General features: G+C 36.4%; 1 protein-coding gene across 3 annotated transcripts in view; it reads left to right on the top strand.

Annotated features, from left to right (window-relative positions):
• The window catches only part of KCNH1 (potassium voltage-gated channel subfamily H member 1), a 582,340-nt gene that overhangs the window by 65,683 nt on the left and 497,848 nt on the right, over positions 1–18,809 (top strand). For all 3 annotated transcript variants that reach the window (XM_072637864.1, XM_072637862.1, XM_072637863.1), the window contains exon 6: positions 261–653. In XM_072637864.1, coding sequence (XP_072493965.1) covers positions 261–653 — 393 coding nt within the window. The remainder of the gene's footprint in view (positions 1–260; positions 654–18,809) is intronic.

Below are 18,809 nucleotides of genomic sequence, written 5' to 3' on the forward strand. Positions count from 1 at the left end.
TGTTGTTTTCATTCTCTTTGCCACCAAGTTCTCTCTCTTTTACTCCTAACCAGCTTTATGCAGCACTTGTATGTTAGGGGAATGTTATAGCTCATGGAGCTAACTGTGTCCACATTCCTTCATATATCTGTGGCCATTCCTATACTATAGTGGTACTTCAAGTATGGAATGAATGAATGTCTCAGGAAGAAGCAAATTGCCCAAATGTTTGCAACAGAAGTCTTAACTTAGTATTTTCTTGTTTGTGTCTTTCCACACAGGTCTTACAGCTGGGTTCAGACATTCTTCCCCAATACAAGCAAGAGGCACCAAAGACTCCCCCTCACATCATCTTACATTATTGTGTTTTCAAGACCACCTGGGATTGGATCATCTTGATCTTAACTTTCTACACTGCCATTTTGGTCCCTTACAATGTCTCTTTTAAAACAAGGCAGAATAATGTGGCCTGGCTGGTTGTGGACAGTATTGTGGATGTCATCTTCCTGGTGGACATTGTGCTTAATTTCCATACTACCTTTGTTGGACCAGCTGGGGAGGTGATCTCTGACCCCAAACTCATCCGCATGAATTACCTGAAGACCTGGTTTGTGATTGACTTGCTATCCTGTTTGCCATATGACGTCATCAATGCATTCGAGAACGTGGATGAGGTTAGTGTTTCATCCTAAGCTTAGGCATTGGTCTTGTCCAGCAGGGCTGATGAAAACCAAGTGATGAGGAAGATTGCTCCTTGTGGTTTGGTGGGCAGGACAAGAGGGAGGAGGGGCAGGTATAGTATACAAAGCAAAAGAGTTGTTGGGTCCTTAAAGCAATGTTCGGCATTGGTAGACAACAAGGGTATAATTAAATGCATGGGACCCAGAGCAATTGCTTCTTCAGACAGATGTGGGTAGCCCCTGCTTATTGTTGTCTGGTCTCTAGTGGTTCTCCTTTTTCACTTTTGTCTTTTGCTCATGGAACACTTCTCTTTGTTACCAAGAATCACAGTACACAGATTGGTTAAGTAGTATCAGGAGAGAGTTGGGAGATACATATATGTGTTATTTCCCTTCAGTGAAAGCAGGCAAGTTTTTTTTCTTTTAGTTTCTTGTAAGTTCAAGGTTAGTGTTTGTAAAATGCAAGTTTTGTTTATTTTAAGAAGACTATACTTTGCATACTATGTATACCAGTTAAGTAAAAATTACATTAAGCCAATTATTTATAAATTTTCTTTTGCCTGTAACAGCGTAACATCCAAAATTTTATAATACATCTAGAGAAACTCACTGCATGCTAGTGTACTGCTGCATACACCTTTGAGAATCATCTCTGTAAGAGAATCCTAATATATCAGGCCTCTATGGTACCTAGAGATCATCTGAGTCATGGAATTCTCAACTTGAGGTCCATGAAATTGCTTCCTTATTATTTTGAGAACTGTATTTCAATACAACTGGTTTTCTTTATCACCCTATGTATTATGTACATTTAAAAACATTTTGAAAAGGAGTTCATAGGCTACAGTTTGGTATAAAGGAATCCACGACATAGATAAAAAGGCTAATAACCCCTGATGTAGTCTAACTTCCTAATTTTATAGCTAGAGAATCTGTCACGGTAAATGTAGTCAGATGTTCCAGCAAGTTCTAGGTTTCTGGCTGACCTAGATTCAGTTTGTCAAGATGACTAGCAAGCCCTAGTTTTGTCTCAGTTTTTACTCAGTCCTTAGTCATTGATTGGACATTGCCTCTGATATCATTCACTGTATCCCAGGCCATTGCCAATCATTTTGACTTGTTTTGTTACTGGACTTCGATGACATTGGAGGCTAATGACTTTGTGTAACTCTGCCTTATTTAAATCCAATTCCCATGCAAGGCAGCAGTATGAGAATCATTTCACTAAGTACAAGACATGATGCTGGGGTCTGGCTGTAGATACAAACACACACACACACACACACAGACACACACACACACACACACACACACACACACACACACACCCCTGTCTTTAAAGAACTGGTATTCTACTGAGGGGATACAACATGCATGCATATCAGTAAATAGAGCTGAAATGAAAAGGTATTGGAGGCCAGATCATGCAGGACCTTGAATACCCAGCTCAGTAGAATGGACTTTCTTCCTTTCACAATCCAATTTTTTCTACTCATTTTCAACTCTGGTAAGAAATTTTTGGATGGAGCAAATTAGACTTCTTTTACAAGGAAGTTTTAGGACAGTGATAATTAAATTCTTTAGGTCCCCACTTTCTCATATTTGGTACAGAAAGCCAAGAGCCTGACAGCTGATATAATCCTTCAGAATGGAAGAGTTGGACTGTTGTTGGTCCTTAAGGCAATATGGGTAATACAGCAAAGAGGTACCATGTAAAAGCATTGTCCTCCATGGGGACAGTGGCTATACTAGGGCAGAGAGCAGTTGTTGGTCTTATTCCAATCATGTCCACCTCTCTTCCTGTTTAGGAAAGCAAGACAGTCAGATCAAAAAGCACTCAGAAAAAAAAAATATATTGTCCTGTCTATGGGTGCCTCCCAAGATAGGTTTCAGTGTTTTCATCTGTCCTCCTGATTGGGGTCTAATCTAGGCATCATTAAGACAAGAAAAATGACCTAATAAGGCACAGATCTTATTTGTCTACCTGGCCCATATTGCCAAGATTAAGTTTTGCGGTTCCTGACTAGTATAAGGGAATGCCATTTATTAAGGCAAGTTAGCATCTGCTTTGCAATTTATAACCCTAGCAAGTTGCCTGAGGGACCTGAGAGTGACCCTAGATCAGTGATAGAGCCAGGATATATAATAGGAACCTGGATCTGCCTGATTCTTTTTTTTTGTAAATAGTATTTTGCTTTTTTTCTAATTACTTGTAAAGATAGTTTTCAGTGTTCATTTTTATAAGACTTTTCATTCCAAATTTTTCTCCCTCCCTTCCTTCTCTCCTCCCTCCCCAAGACAGCAAGCTACCTGATATAGGTTACATCTGCTGCTTGACATTTAAGGCCAGTTATTTAACCCCAACATCCAGAGTGCATTGATATCTTCTGGTTCCATTGTCCTTCTTGCTTCAGTGCCTCCTTGCTCCATCGATTGGTGGGCTGTAAGAGAACAAACCATGTGGAAGATGGATAAAGATGAGGAACACCCATAAGGGAGAGGAGCTAGGTTTTTTTTCCTATTCCTATTTTCCTATGGAGACTACATATTAGAGACCTTGATAATACGTGGGAATCAGGTTGCTAGAGTAGGAGAACTGGGTTGGAATCAGGAGAACCAGAGTTTGAGTTCCAACTCTATGGACCTCAGTTTCCTCATTTGTAAAATAAGGATAACTTGTCATGACCTGTGTCTTAGGGTTATTGTGAGTACTTGTCAACCTTAAAGCATTATTGAAATGTGAGAAGTTAGTATTAATAAAGTCTTGCCCTCAGCCAAAGAAGTAGAACTTGGATTTTAGTTTCATATCCCTCTCTGCCCTGCTCCCCGTTCTGTTTCCCAAGTTTTACCCATCTAGCAGGGATTTTCTTAAAGAAACTGTCAACCCCAAGGGGATAGAATTAGTCATAAGATGTTGTCTCACAGAGCTTTGATTAATGCTTGGCGTGAGGCAGGATCCTGTCCCACTTTTCTCACATGACCTAAAACCATCCCACTAACCTTTTCCTCTTACTTCAAGCTTTGCTTCTTTTTTTCCAGCCAAAGTAAAACAAAGTTTATTAAAGGTTCACCATATCGGGTTGACTCTTAAGGATTGAATCTGAGCTCAGCATTGCTTATAATGAAGAATAGGTCATCATGTAGCAAAGTTCTTCCAAATCTGAGAGATGTCCATGACATTGTTGTTGTGTGACATCTTAATAAGAATTTTAAATGTGTACAAAGTCAACGTGGGTTCTTGGACCAGCCTGCAACTGAAGGCTGGCTGACTATTCATCAGTTATGTTGTAGTGGGAATTATCTTCCAGCTATGATTTGGGCGGGAGGAAAGGGGGGGGAGACAGACAGATGACAGACAGACAGACAGACAGACAAGAGACAGAAAGAGAGAGACAGACAGACAGATAGGCAGGCAGAGGCAGATTTGGCCATTCTGGAATCTGGACTATGCCCCTGGAACCCTGGGCTCTGATGGGGAACTTTTGCCTTATTTAAAGTCAGGCTTCTGTGTCACTTTTCAACCACTTCCAAATTATGCCATGGTGCAAGTAACTCCCCTCATCCCTATAACTTCCCTTTTATTTATTATCTTTTCTTTTTAGAATGTGTTCTCTGTGAAAAGATTATCTTGGTTGCTTATATTTTTAGCCCGAGTACTGACACATAGTAAGCCTTTGATAAATATTGTTTTTATTCATTCATTCAAAAGACTGGATTATTTATCGTGAAGGGCACAAATGATTTAAACTTGACCCTGAAGTTTTTGACACTGGCAGTGAGTTATCTCACTTGAATGTGATACAAAAGCTGGACATAGGAGAAGAAAGGCATTGTGAAAGGGAAAGAAAGTTCACTCCACTTTGCATCTGTTGCTCATTCTGGTTTGAACACTATAGAACAAGATGTTCCCACGCTGGGAGCAGCCCAATCCTCCTGCCCTTTGTGTGCTATCCCCTCCCCCATTAGATTATAAGCTTGTAGAGGGCAGGAACGGTCTTTCTTTTTATTAATTGTATCCCCAGTGCTTAGCACAATGCCTGGCACACAGTAGCCACTTAATAAATGTTGATTGGATTAGATAGGGGAGCAAGGAAAAACTGAGAATATTCATTTTTATCTCATCTGTGTTGATGATGAGATATCTAGGTTAAGATGCCTTGCAGATAGTGTTGTTTGAGTGATAATCTGTGTCAGTATGTGATTTTCTTGTCACAGGTGACAGCTCCAGTCCCTTTGTAGAAAGTGGCAGCATTTTTCAGTCAGTTCAATTTATGCTATGAAAGGATAAGTTAAGGTTGAAGGAGATTGTAGAGGCCAGGGAGAGAGTCCCTGTAGAACCTGGGATTTGATTTTTTAGGAATTCACTGTAAGGAGAATTCTGAGAATGGAAAGATAAAGAAAAAAAGACAAGAAGGATTGTGGCAATCTTCCTTCTTTTTTTCATTAAGATCTTTATATTGTGCAACTAATAACCAAAGAACATCACTTTGAAGATGTCAAGAACCTCAGGCTCGGTCTTCCAGGAAGTGTAAAGAGAATAAGGAGATCTTATCTACTTTTGACTCATCAAAAATATGTGGGGTTAAGATTTCTCTACAGATTTCTCTACAGTCCTTCTAAGGACCCCCCTAGGATTTATAGACTCCTGTAGAGAGGAGAAGCACCTTAGAGACAAGAGATTCTGTTCACTTCATGATGCTATTGAAGCCAGAGAACAAGAGATTCTGTTCACTTCATGATGCTATTGAAGCCAGAGAACTCAATCCTGCATAGAAAGCCAGGGAAGACCAGGATTTAAGTCCTGTCTTTGACACAAATTGGCTACGTGATCCTAGGCATGTCACTTAACCTTTTAGTACTCTGTTCTACACAACTTTCTTTTCTTGGGGGAGGGGTGTCATTTTTTTATGCTGAATTTAACAAGCACCAAATTAAATGAACATTTCCATATCTGCTGTAGAACTCTGGTCACCCATCTAAGATTGTAAGTTGTAGAAAAAGGTATCATCCTGCATTTGTAGATGGAGTTCTCTCAAATTGGAGCTCCCTAGAGTAATGACGTCACAGGTTCAGTTCTTTGTCCTGATGCGGCTACCTAGATTTTGGGCTCTGATTGATTGTTGATCAAGTAATCAAATTCCTATGATGGACTTTGTAATTATTTATGAAATTGGGATTGTACCCATAGCCAGGCCAGATACTTTAAAGGAAAGCAAGTAATCTATTCTAACTATCATTGATGGTGTAGGTGGTCTATATTGGTATCAGTCTGGTTTGAGAAATGTGCTTGCCCTTCATTTGAACTGGAGGGGAAAATGCTTGTTAAAATCAAAAGACCAATTCTTAGAATGGGTCTATGTGCATGGCTCGATGGGGAGTTCTAAAAAAACAAGAAATATAACATTTTATTTCAAATAACCAGTGGCTTATTGGGCTAATAGTTATTTTTTTTCTGGTCTGGATCTGTGATTTCAGTGAATTTCCTGTTTTGCAAATTCCCTTTACCAGGGGAAGATCTACGTTCACTCTATAACTTACAATATTAAAATTCCCTGGGACTCTGAGAGATTAAGGAATTTGTCCAGGGTCACAATCACTGCCAGAAATGGTTCTTAGAACTCTGGTTGTCCATACTCTCAATTCAATTCTATTCACTAAGCCATGATGCTTCTCATATTAACATAGTATTTTACAGTTTAAAAGTGCTTTCCTCACAATAGTACTCTGAGGGAGGTAGTGCTAGTATTAGCCCCATTTTAAAGCTGAGTAAATTGAGTCTCAGAGAAGTTAAGTGGCGTGTTCATAGTCACACAGCTCATTAAATGTTGCAGTCAGGGTGCAAAGCCAGGTCTTCTAATATGAAGCCAGAAGGACTGATGAGAAACTTTGAGTGCCATAATGCAGATTTTTCAAAAAGGACTAATCTATATAGGAACATTTCTTTCTCATGTGATAAATTTGTTGCTGTTAGAGAATTTACAGTCAATCTGATTTTGCCTTTTGAGACCCAGAGGTACTAATTATGTCCTTCTCCTCTTGAACCAGAGGAGAAAGCTTCTCGTTTTTCTGAGACAGATGGATTATCTCTAGCCTTAACAAAGGGATCTCCCAGTTCCCACTTGAGAAACACCTAAATTTCCACTTCAGTGTCTGAAAGCTGTATAGTCAGTGGCTTCCCAGTTAGTATAATCTTGGAAGGGCAAGGCCATCTAGCATACCATAGTCAACTGTAGCTTGTAGCAGATACGGCGGTGAGAGATTCCAAGACCTGAGGCATCCATAGGATACTATCCCTTTCTAACAACACATGGTTGTTAGAGATTAAATACTAATAACACCTGAGGTTTGTCTAATATTTTAAATTATTTTTTCCTTTCAAAGCCTACTCTATCTTTTCCTTTTCTTCCTTCTCTTCTCTTCTGTCATCTCCTCTCCTTGGGTGAGCTTCCCCAACAGGAAGGAGGCAGTCACATCTATTGAGTTATATCAGCAAAATTTATGATTATTAAATAGTAGCTTTTAAACTCTCTTTTGCATACTTCAAGCATACATTGATTCTTTCCAGGGTGGTAACTTGGATGCTCAATACTAGGTTCATAGCATTCTAGGATGCCATAGTATCTTCAGGATAAAAACTGCCCAAAGCACATAGCAGTGTTTAATTATATTTGACAGAACTGTAAGCAGAAAAAACTGATGACTTTACAGTAGCTCTTGCATTTGATATTCCAAAGACAGACTTCCTTAAAAAAAGGTGATGTTTTGGGTTTTATTTGTTTTATTTTTTTGACCAATTATCTTGGTGAAAAGAGGGCAAAAGCAGGAACATTGTCATATTCTTGTGTGTGTCTTGTTCTCAATGGGAAGTTATGTTATCAGCTGTATTTCTCTTTTGATGATCACAGCATGCTGCCAATGGCTGGTGGTCAGGCTATATCATCCAAGGTTCAGGTTTGGTTTTTGTTATGTTATTAATGGCATCCTTGTGCTAGTCTGAATGCTAGCTGCATTGTTCAGGAGTTCAGTACATGGAAATGTTTTTACTATTTTAAGATGTACACATAGTAGGCATGGTACTTGGATATATACATACGTCAGTATTTAAAGGAACTGACATTTTACCAGCGTGGATGATTCCTCCACTGACACAAATCACAATTCTTGGGGTAGGGTAGCGTAGTAGAAAGAACACTGCATTTAGAATCAGAGGTTTTTTTTTTTTATTGTTGTTCTGTCGTCTCCAAATCTTTGGGACCTCATTTGGGGTTTTCTTGGCAAAGATACTGAATTGATTTGTTTCCTTCTCCAGCTCATTTTATAGATGAGAAAAAGAAGATAAACAGGGTTAGGTGACTTACCCAGGGTCATACAGCTAGGAAGTCTGAGGTCGGACTTGAACTCAGGAAGATGAGTCTCTCTGATTCCAAGCCTGGTGCTCTATCCACTGTGCCACCTGGTTTCAAATCCTGGTGTGGCTACTTACTACTTGTGTGACCATAAGAAAATCACTTAACCTTTTTAAGTTTATGTTTTCTTATTTATAAAATGAAGGTGTTGGATTAGCTTTGTAGATTAATAGATTTTGGGCTGGAAGTTATCTTAGGAGTCAACTAGTCTAACCCCTTCATTTCACAGATGAGGAAACTGAGGCCCAGAGAAGTTAAGTGATTTGTTTGAGATCACATAAATATTAAATGGCAGTCAGGATTTGAACCCCTTTCCTCTGATTCTAAATATAATACTCTTTCCACTGTACCACACAGTGTCCCATAGATTTCTTCTAGATTGAAAACCATTGCCCCCTTAATATTTTAGCCAAACCCCTCACAAAATAGCTAACTTTTGGTTAATGGACCTTTCTGAACTCATCTAGGCTTATAATTAGACAATAGTCACATATTCGGTAACTTAGGATGTTCTCTAGTCCTTTCAAGCTTGCTAAAACTGAAGCAAGCTTGAATTCGACTACAGTAGCATTCAAGAACCTAGGGTCATCTCCATGTCATCATTACATCTTTAGTAAAAGGCTTTGCACAGAATAGACACTTAGATAATTATTAGTTTGAAGAATTTTAGACACCTCTGTGTGTATGTGTATGTATGTATGTGTTAGAGGAATATGTAAAGCGAGTGAGATTAAATGTTTGTACCTAGAGACATCAAATAGAATGAATATCTAGTTTTTTGTTATATATGCTGTTTCCTCTGCAAGTAGCCAGAACCCTAAGTAGGTATGTGGAAGGATGGATATGGATAATAAACAGGCAACTGGTCTTTAGAGTTTTTTAGAAACTGATCATAGGAAAAAGGTGTCTAGTTTGTTCCATTTAGTCATTTTTAGCAACAAGACAACATGAAATAAATTGCCTATGTCCATTCTTGGACTGGTCTTCCAAAAGATCAAATCTCTGCTGTCACACTCATCTTACCCTTACCTTGCTCTTGTGCTATATGTCCCAAACTTCAGTGTGACTTGACCACTATGTTACCAGTGAATAAGTGACTTTGTCCAAGGTCAATCAGATAGTCAGTAGTAGAGCCAAGATTTGAACTTAGATCCTACAACTTCAGGTTCAGCACACTTTCCATTTGGAAAGGGGAAGGAATAAGCATCTTGATATTCCTGTCTGTTTCTCCTTGTAATTTAATGAACTTTTCCTTTAAGTACTTAACATTCCTTATTCTGATTCAGATAAGAGTAGTTTACAAGATGTCACTGTATGCCCCAAGTGCTTTTCTCTAACTTTTTAAAAAACTTTCCCCATGTTTATATACTCTTCTTACATATCCAATTTATGTGAACTAGTAAGTTTTTTCTATTTCTTTCTCAATTCTTCCCTAGTGCATTGTATTCTAACCATTTTTCCCATCTTTTAATACCAAAAAAAAAAAAAAAAAAAAAAAAACCAAACCAAAAACCCAAACAAAAAAACCCAACTCGGAACAAAGTCTTACTTTGGCTCTTTGTCTTATTTCGCTTTCTCTGAGACCCTTGAAGACATTAGGGTTTTGAATATATGTTTGCTCAGGGTTACCACAACTAATGTGTGTCATAGGCCGTGAAACCTAGGACTCTAATACTTTGTGATTTACCTACTAAGTCATACTGCTTCTCTACTATATAAATATTGTAATAATAAGATACATTTTCTATTAGCAATAAGAGAAAGGTCATTTCATAACATGTTCTGCTAAGTGAAGCAGGTTTCAACAAATTGGATATATTTGAGACCATCTGGACAGCCAGTTTTCTGTGATTGATTATTTAGTGGTCAGTACATGATTCTATTGAGGTCTTTGCTCATTTTGTTTCTTCTACCTGGAGTGGTATTGTGGAAAAAAAACCACAACACTGACTTGGGAGTTAGAGGACATGGGTTCAAATCCAACCTACCTGTGTGACATTGGGCAAATTAAATAACCTTTTTAGGCCTCAATTTCTTATCTGTAAAATGAACGGTTTTTATTAGAATAGAAAAACTGGATTCCACAGTGACAAATCTCAACAAAGAAACAAAAGAGAGTCTAACTGATTGGTAATGCAAATACATAGGAGTGAAGAACCATTTGGAATAAGAGAAACAAAAACCAATAATGTTAAAAGAAAAAAAAAATCTCAATAGAGCAAAAGAGGAGGATAAGACCATAGAGATAATCTAAGGATCCCAGAAGAATATGAGTCAAAAAACCTGGACACCATAATGCAAAAAATAATACAAGAAAATTGCCTGTAACTTCTGAATACAAAAACAAAGTGCCAATTAAAAGAATCCACAGATTAACTCCAGAAAAAATCCTGTGCCATAAATTCCAAGACACATAGTGGTTAAATCGAACAATCCCAATGACAAATAACATGTTCTTCAAGCAATAAGGAGCAAGACCTCTAAATAGAAAGGGAAGGACAATCAAATAACAAGACTATTCTGCGCCTACCAGAAACTATAGGAAGGAATGGAATGCTCCAAAGAGCAAAAGAGCTTAAGAAGGAACTCAAGATGAACTACCCTGCAGATCTGAACCTAACCATTAATGAAAAAAACATGGCTCTTCCTTGAAAAAAAAAAAGTAATCTGGAGGACTGCTAGAAAGAAAATGAGAGCTAAACAAATTATTTGTTTTTCAAATTTCCCAAACAACAGAAATACAGAAAAGTTAAATAAACATAGAAACCAAAGGCAAAATAATAAGCAAAATCATTAAAAGATTTCTTTCTGAAAGTACACAAAGAAGCAAGGGCAAAAGCAGAAATCAAAAAGAAGTGATGGTGGAGAAACAGATCTGAGACATCAGTGTATGTACGTCATTATACCTTACCTGTAGATGAATCAATGTTTTGTGGGACTAAATTATGAAATGGGTGAATGCATAAAAGGGGGAAAAGAGGAAGAAGATAGAGGAGAATATGTGATCAAGTCAGATTAATCAAGTTTGACTAATCAAGTCAAAACCTAACAATAAAAGGAAAATAACTTCTGTAGTTATTTGGTACGTTGATCTTCAGATGTTTTATGCATTTTATATTTAGAATAATATTTCCCTTTCTATATTGTCTCTTGGATTATGTTACTATATATATTTTTGTCTTTTTGAAGGTTTATTTTACAGCCTACTACAACTATGCTGAAGCCATTGTCTCCATTAGTATCTTTGATTCTCTAGGATTTTCTAACTAAATATATCAGCAAACAGAGAAAGGAAAGAAGAAAGGAGCCTGCAGCAGATGGGCATATAGGCAAAGGGAGGCAAGAAAAATGGGGAAGAAAAAGGAAGCAATACTGTTGCAGCAGCATGATTAATCCTTCTGTGGGAGGAGAGAGATATTCTATAAAGGATGGTGTAAACCTTACAACTGGTAAATGTGCAGGGATATTTGTGTTTAGAGACACTATTGATTCTGTCTCAGGAGAAGAAGAATTAGAACTCCTGGGGGCAGCTGACATCCAGAATAGTGTGAAGGCATGGACTCAGAGAGATTTCACAGTAATTGGGAAAAATGGCCACAGGGAAGACAAAGGTTGTTAAGGAATTGCACAATCAAGGACATAAGAAAATTTCTACTATGGGGCAATATCATTGCTATCATATGCAAAAACTGGTGTTTCCAAGAATGAGAACACAATAGAAAAGGAGTGCTAGGTGTCAAGACCTATAAGACAATAACAGAATCTGTTCAGAAGAGGAGACCCCAAATAGATACTTTAGTACCTTTAATTCCATGAGAGATATAGAGACCAAAGAAGGACTAAATAAGTATTAGGACCATGAATCAAAAAATCAAAGTATTGAATAGAAAGAAACTGATTATAATAATCAAAATATAGTACTTTGAGGTTTGCAAAATACTTTAATGTGTTATCTCATTTGTTAAATAATGAGAATGAAGGAAAAAGTACAGAAAACAAAATTTAAAAACTTACCAAAAAATCCAAGTTAAAGTTGAGGAAAGGAAGGGGGATTTTGCTGGAAATAATGAAAAGAGGTAAAGATGAAGGAGAATAGCACTTCTGGATCTCAAACGATATTATTAAATAGCAGTTATCAAAACCGGTTGGTATTAGTTTAAAAAAACAAAGAGCTAGATCAATGCAACAGTTTAGACAAAGGAAGATTAGAAATAATAGAATTCAATAACCTCTTCTTCTATATACCAGAAAACATAAATTACTTAGGAAAGAAGTCCCTATTTCATAAAAACTTCTGGGAAGTTGAAAATCAGTCTGACAAAAATTACACTTGGATCAACACATTTAACCATATTCCATAATACATTCTAAATGGTTATGTGACCTTATTATGATAGTAAAGACTGTACTAAAAAAAATTAGAACAGAAACAAATCATATACTTACAGCTTTAGGTAGAACTATTCTTTTTTTTAAAATTTAATTTATTTTATTCTTAATTTAAGAAATAAAATATGCATTTACCTAACATAGTAGAATAGAAAAAAAAGGATGATTGTACACAAAACTGCACATTATACACAACTTGCAATTCATTTTAAATATATAATAAAATTATCAGGTAACTTTCTTTTTTCCCTTTTTTTCTTCCCTCCTCTGCACCTCCAGATATGACAACCATTAGACACAAATATGTATGTGTGTGTGTAAACATACATAATACACATGTACATACATATATATGGAAAACCATTCTATAGGTACTTCTATTTTTCAGTTCTTTCTCTGGATGCAGATAGCATCTTTCTTTATACGTCCTTTGTAGTTAATTTATAATAGTCAAAATGACTTAGTCTCTCAAAGTTCTTAAAACAATATTATTGTTATTATTGTTACTGTAAACAATGTTTTCTTGGTTCTGCTCATTTTTCTTCATTATTTCATGCAAATCTATCCATGTTTTCCTAAGATCATCAAGCTTATCATTTCTTATGGAACAGTAGTATGCCATCATAATTATATACCACAGTCTGTTCAACCATTCCCAATTGAGGGGCATCTCCACAATTTCCAGGCTTTGTCACCACAAAGAGAGCGGCTATAATTATCTTAGGACATATAGGTTCTTTTTCATTTCCCCTAATCATTTTTGAAAACAGATCTAGTATTGCTGGGTCAAAGGGGATATATACCTATGAACTTATAGGTAGTTTAATATCTTTTTGGGCATGATTCCAGTTTGTCCTCCAAAATAACTGGATCAGTTCACAATTCCACCAAAAATGAATGTGTCCCAATTTTTCCATATCTCCTCCAACATTTGTCACTTTCTTCTTCTGTTATTTTAGCCAATCTGATAGGTGTAATGTGATATTTCAAGGTTGTTTTAATGTACTTTTTTTCTAATCAATAATGATTTAGAGTGTTTTTTCATATGATTATATATTGTTTTGATTTCTTCACTGGAAAACTTCCTGTTCATATCCTTTTACCATTATCAGTTGGAGAATGACTCATATTCTTATAGATTTGACAAAGTTCTTGATATATTTGAGATATGAGACCTCTGTCTAAGACTCTGTCTGTAAAATCTCTTCCCTCTCCAATTTCCTGCTTTCTGTTTGATCTTGGCTACATTTGTTTTATTTGTACAACCCCTTTTTAATTTAATGTAATCAAAATTATCCATTTTAATACCTCACAGTACTCTCTCGTTTATTCATAAATTGTTCACTGATCCATAAGTCTGAGCTATTCTTTTTTAAATTTAATTTTTATTTATGAAATAAAATGAGCATTTCTCTAACATAGTACAATAAAAGAGATGATTTCATATGAAACTGCAAATCTACTATGCGCAACTTGCTATTCCTTTCAAATATACAACAAAATTATCAGATAAGTTTCTTTTTTTCTTCCCTCCTTCCACCCCCAGCTTAAAGATGGCTACCAATAGGTGTATGTATATATGTATGTATGTATGTGCATGTGCGTGTGTGTGTGAGAAAAATTATTCTATACATTTATTTATCAGTTCTTTCTCTGGATTCAGTATATTTTTCTTCATATATCCTTTATAGTTTGAGTATTTTTAATAGCCAGAAGAACTCAGAATCATTTCTCATTTCTTAAAACAATATTGCTCTTACTGTATACAATGTTTTCTTGGTTCTGCTGCTCATTTCATTCTGTATTATTTTGTGCAGATCTTTCCATTTTTTTCTAAAATCATTGAGTTCATCATTTCTTATAACACAATATTATTTATCCCAATGATATACTACAACTTGTCTAGCCATTCCCCAATTGATGGGCATCCCTGCAATTTCCTATTCTTTGCCACCACAAAGAGAGCTCCTATAAACATTTTAGAACATATAGCTTCTTTTCCTTTTCCCCTAATTGTCTTTGGAAATAGACCAAGTAGTGGTATTGCTGGATCAAAGGGTATATAGGTAGTTTAATATCTTTTTGGGCATAACTCCAGATTTTTCTCCAAAATAGTTGGATCAGTTCATAGCTCCATCAAAAATGAATTAGTGTCCCAATTTTTCCATATTCCCTCTAACATTTGTCACTTTCCTCTTCTATCATTTTAGCCAGTCTTATAGGTGTAATGTGATATCTCAAGGTTGTTTAAATTTTCATTTCTCTAATCAGTAATGACAGAGCATTTTTTAGATGACTATAAATTGTTTTGATTTCTTCATCAGAAAACCGACTATTCATATCCTTTTGACCATTTACCAATTGGGAAATAAAAGATCTATTCTTAAGAAAAAAACCAAGTGATGGCAGAAGTGGATAACTTTGGAGATATATATATATATATATATATATATATATACATATATATATATATATATATATATATATGTATATATATATATATATATATATATATATATACATACATACATACACACACACACAATTGACAACTTTGAAATCTTTTGTACAAACCAACAAGGTACTTGGGATCTAAAATATGAAGGCATGGTTCAGTGGTGGGCAGGAAATCTTTGTATCATATTTTTCTGATAAGATTTTGGTATCCAAAATGTATAAACAGCATACAACATACATACACACGTGTTCAGAAGCCATTTCCCAGTAAACAAGTAGTATAAGGATACGAATAAACAATTCTCAAAAGAATTGCAAACTATTACCAACTATATGAAAGAATGTTGCAAATCACCAAAAAAAAAACCAAAAACCAAACCAAATCAAGAGAACCCTGAGTTTTTACTTCACACCCTACAAATGTGGCAAAGGTGACAGATGATAGGAACAATAAATGTTGGAAAGGTTGTGTAATAGGCATCTAGTACATTGTTGGTGGAGCTGTGAATAGGTATAACCTTTTTAGAAAGAAAGCTGGAATTCTATAAAATGAAATGAGTAAAATGTCCATTCCCTTGGATCCAAATATTTCATTATTAGACTTTACTGCACTATAACCGCAAAGAAGTCATTGATAAGAAGAAAATCTTTCCATATACATCAACATTTTTATAGCAACATTTTTAGGATAGTGAATATTGGAAACATAGTAGTTGCTCATCAATTAGGGCATGGCTAAATTGTGGCACATGAATATAATGGAATATTGACACATTGTAAGAAATGATGAATATAGTGAATACAGGGAAGCTTGGAAAGATCTTTATGAACTGATGCAGAACAAAGTAATCAGAAAACAATATGTATATTGATTACAACAATGTAAACAGAAAATTATAAAGAATAAATATGCCTGGAAAGAAGAGATATGGGAAGTGACTCTCATCTCACCTCTTTGTAGAAGTGGGGGATTCACAAATGTTGCACACTGCACATATTTTTTAGACATTTTTGATATATTGATAAGTTATGTTGATTTTTAGCTTTTTACTTTTAAAATTTTGAAATTTAAAAAAATTTCTTTAAAAATTGCTATTTGTTATGTGGGATGGCTGGGGAGAGATACAGGGAGAAATTGTGGTTATGCAAAAAAAGACATCAAGGTTAGAAATGTCAAACAGAGGAGGTTGTTTTTTATTCTTCTGGGAATAGGGAGCTACCAGAATTTATTGAATGGAAGTAGGGTTGACATGCTTAGACCTGCATTTTAGGAAAATCAGTTTGACAATTGAGCACAGGATTGGCTGAAGTAGGGAAAGACTTGAAGGAAGGAGACCAACTAGTGGACTTTTATCATAGCCCAGACTGAAATGAGTCTGCACTATGAGGATTGCAGTGTTGGAGGAGAGAAGGGGCATATAAGAGTCATGTTCCACAGGTAGAAACAACAGGACTTGATAAAGTGATTGGATGTGGGGGTGACAGAGAGTGAAGAGTAAAGAATGACAACCAGATTGTGAGAATGGTCAAACAGAAGATAGTGGTACCTTCAATAGGGAAGGAAGTTAGGAAGAGGAGAGATTTTTTTGGAAAAATAATGAGTTCAGTTTTATACATAATGAGTTTGTAATGTCTATGAAATATTTAGTTTGAAATGTTCAATTGGCAGTGGGAGATGTGAGAATGAAGATCAACAGAGATTCGGGTGGGACAAATAGATATGAGAATCATCTGCATAGAGATGATAATTGAATTCATGGAATCTGATGAGATCATCAAGTGGTTGCATAGAAGTTGAAGAGAAGAGGGCCTAGCTACAGCTCTGGGAAACTCTCATAGTTAATTTTCACAACCTGCCTGAAGTTTCAGCCAAGGAGATGGAGAGTGGTCAAAGGAGAACTTAGAGAGAGCAATATCATAAAAACCCAGAGAAATGAGAGTATCAAGGAAAAAAATGTAATAGACTATGTCAGAGGTTAGAGAGGTAAAGTAGGAAGGATCAAGGTTGGAAAAAGGTCATTAGATTTAGTAATTTAAGAGATCATTGATAACTTTGGAGAAAGCAGTTCCAATTGAATGATGAGGTCAGAAGTCAGACTGTAGACCCTCCAGAAGGTAGTGAGAGGAAAGGAAATGTTGGTATCTATTGTAGATGGCCTTCTCAAAAAGGTTAGCCCTGAAAGGGAGGAGAATTATAGGATGATAGCTAGCGAGGTTGGATAGATCAAGTAAGAGTTTTGGGGGTTTTTTTTTGAGAATAAGGAAGATATGGATATATCTGTAGGCAGTAGGGAAATAGCCAGTGGAGAGGAAGAGATTAAAGACAAATGAGAGAGTGGGGTGGGATGGAAGGAGATCATTTCTGCATGTAGAAGGATTTGACTTGGCAAGGAGAAGGGCCACCTCTTCATGTGAGACAAGGATGAAGGAAGAGATAGTAGTGGAAGGCATGTGAGTGGCATGACATGAGGGGAAGGCAGAACTTTCAGTGAACGGCCTCAGCTTTCTCAGTGAAATATAAGGTTCTCCATTGACTGGGGGGATGGGGGGCGCAGAAAAAAAAGTTGAATGTCCAGTGTCAGAGGCTTCTGGGAGAAAGTATCAGAGGACACAAGAATTCCAAAGATCAAGATGCTTACTTGGAAAGTATTTCATGTACATTTTATTTCCTTAAAAAGATTGTAGACTAAGACACTGAGATGAAGGGGCAATATGCAGAGTAGAAAATAGATACTAGAAAAAGGTGCTTGAAGTCAAGGACAGTGCTCAGTCAAAGCTTGTTGACTGATTGCCAGAGAACTATGCTCAATATGTTGAGCATATGACATGTAATTAACGATTTGGTAGCTGCCTACACTATTGATCCAAGTGATTGAAGAGAGCCAGGAAAAGCCTCTCTGCTTTTTAATCTCTTTCAACTGCCTGGTCTCGCTCCCTGAAATAGTTTTTTTTTCTGGGGGGGGGGGGGGGATCTCCTTTGGGCTATCACACTTAAGGTTTTGGTTAAAATAAAAAAAATTTATCAATCACAAATACCTTTGCTCAAATTAGTTTTCACTAGAAAATGGACCTAGAGGAATACAATACAGGAAGGATATGTTTGAATGCAGTAGAAAGGCAGGCTGGGAATATAGGATAGCATGGAGGTAAACAGGGCCTTTGGGGAACCTGGAAGCAGCATGAGATTTGCCAAGTACCTGGGGAGCAGTTCCCAGCAGTCAGGAGGGGAAGGAAGGGAGGCTAGAGGGCAAATAAAGACAAATTATATTTTTGAAAGCTGTATCTAAATCTGAGTCTAGGAGGCTAAATGGGACAGTTGCCACAGTATTTTAGGAATAAAGTACTGAGTGAAAACAATTAAATAAAAAGGGTTGAAGAGGATTTATTTGGGAATTAAAGACTTGAGGCAAAGAGCAATTAGTCCTTGTTAAGGAGAAGTGGGAGTAAGAAAAGAGAAGAAAGGGAAGCAAGTGGATAGACTAGGGATGCTTTGCTCAGTTACCCTTTTACATTAGCAGCATCTGAAATGGTATATTTAACAAAGGAAAGAATTATATTGAACAGGAAAATAGCCTTTCTGTGGTGACACAGAAAGGAAAGAATAGGACGTGATTTAAAAACATCTTTTTAAAGAATACCCTATTTGTGTCTCATTGCAATGAAAATATTTCCAATAAAAAAAAAAAACATGAGTTCAGATGAGATAATAAATGGGAAAATGTTTTGAGCTCTTCAGAAATGATATCATACAAATTTCAGTGGATGTTGTAATAAACTCCTGGTAGAATCATCAGTAATCTTATTATTTCTTTCTTTTTTGGCAGCTGCTAGGTTTGGGGCTCCGTTGCTAAGAGAATGTATAAAGGAATTAGAAAGCAGACTCCTATGACTGTAGGGC

The sequence above is a fragment of the Notamacropus eugenii genome, chromosome 2, assembly GCF_028372415.1.
Source record: "Notamacropus eugenii isolate mMacEug1 chromosome 2, mMacEug1.pri_v2, whole genome shotgun sequence".
Lineage (NCBI taxonomy): Eukaryota > Metazoa > Chordata > Mammalia > Diprotodontia > Macropodidae > Notamacropus > Notamacropus eugenii.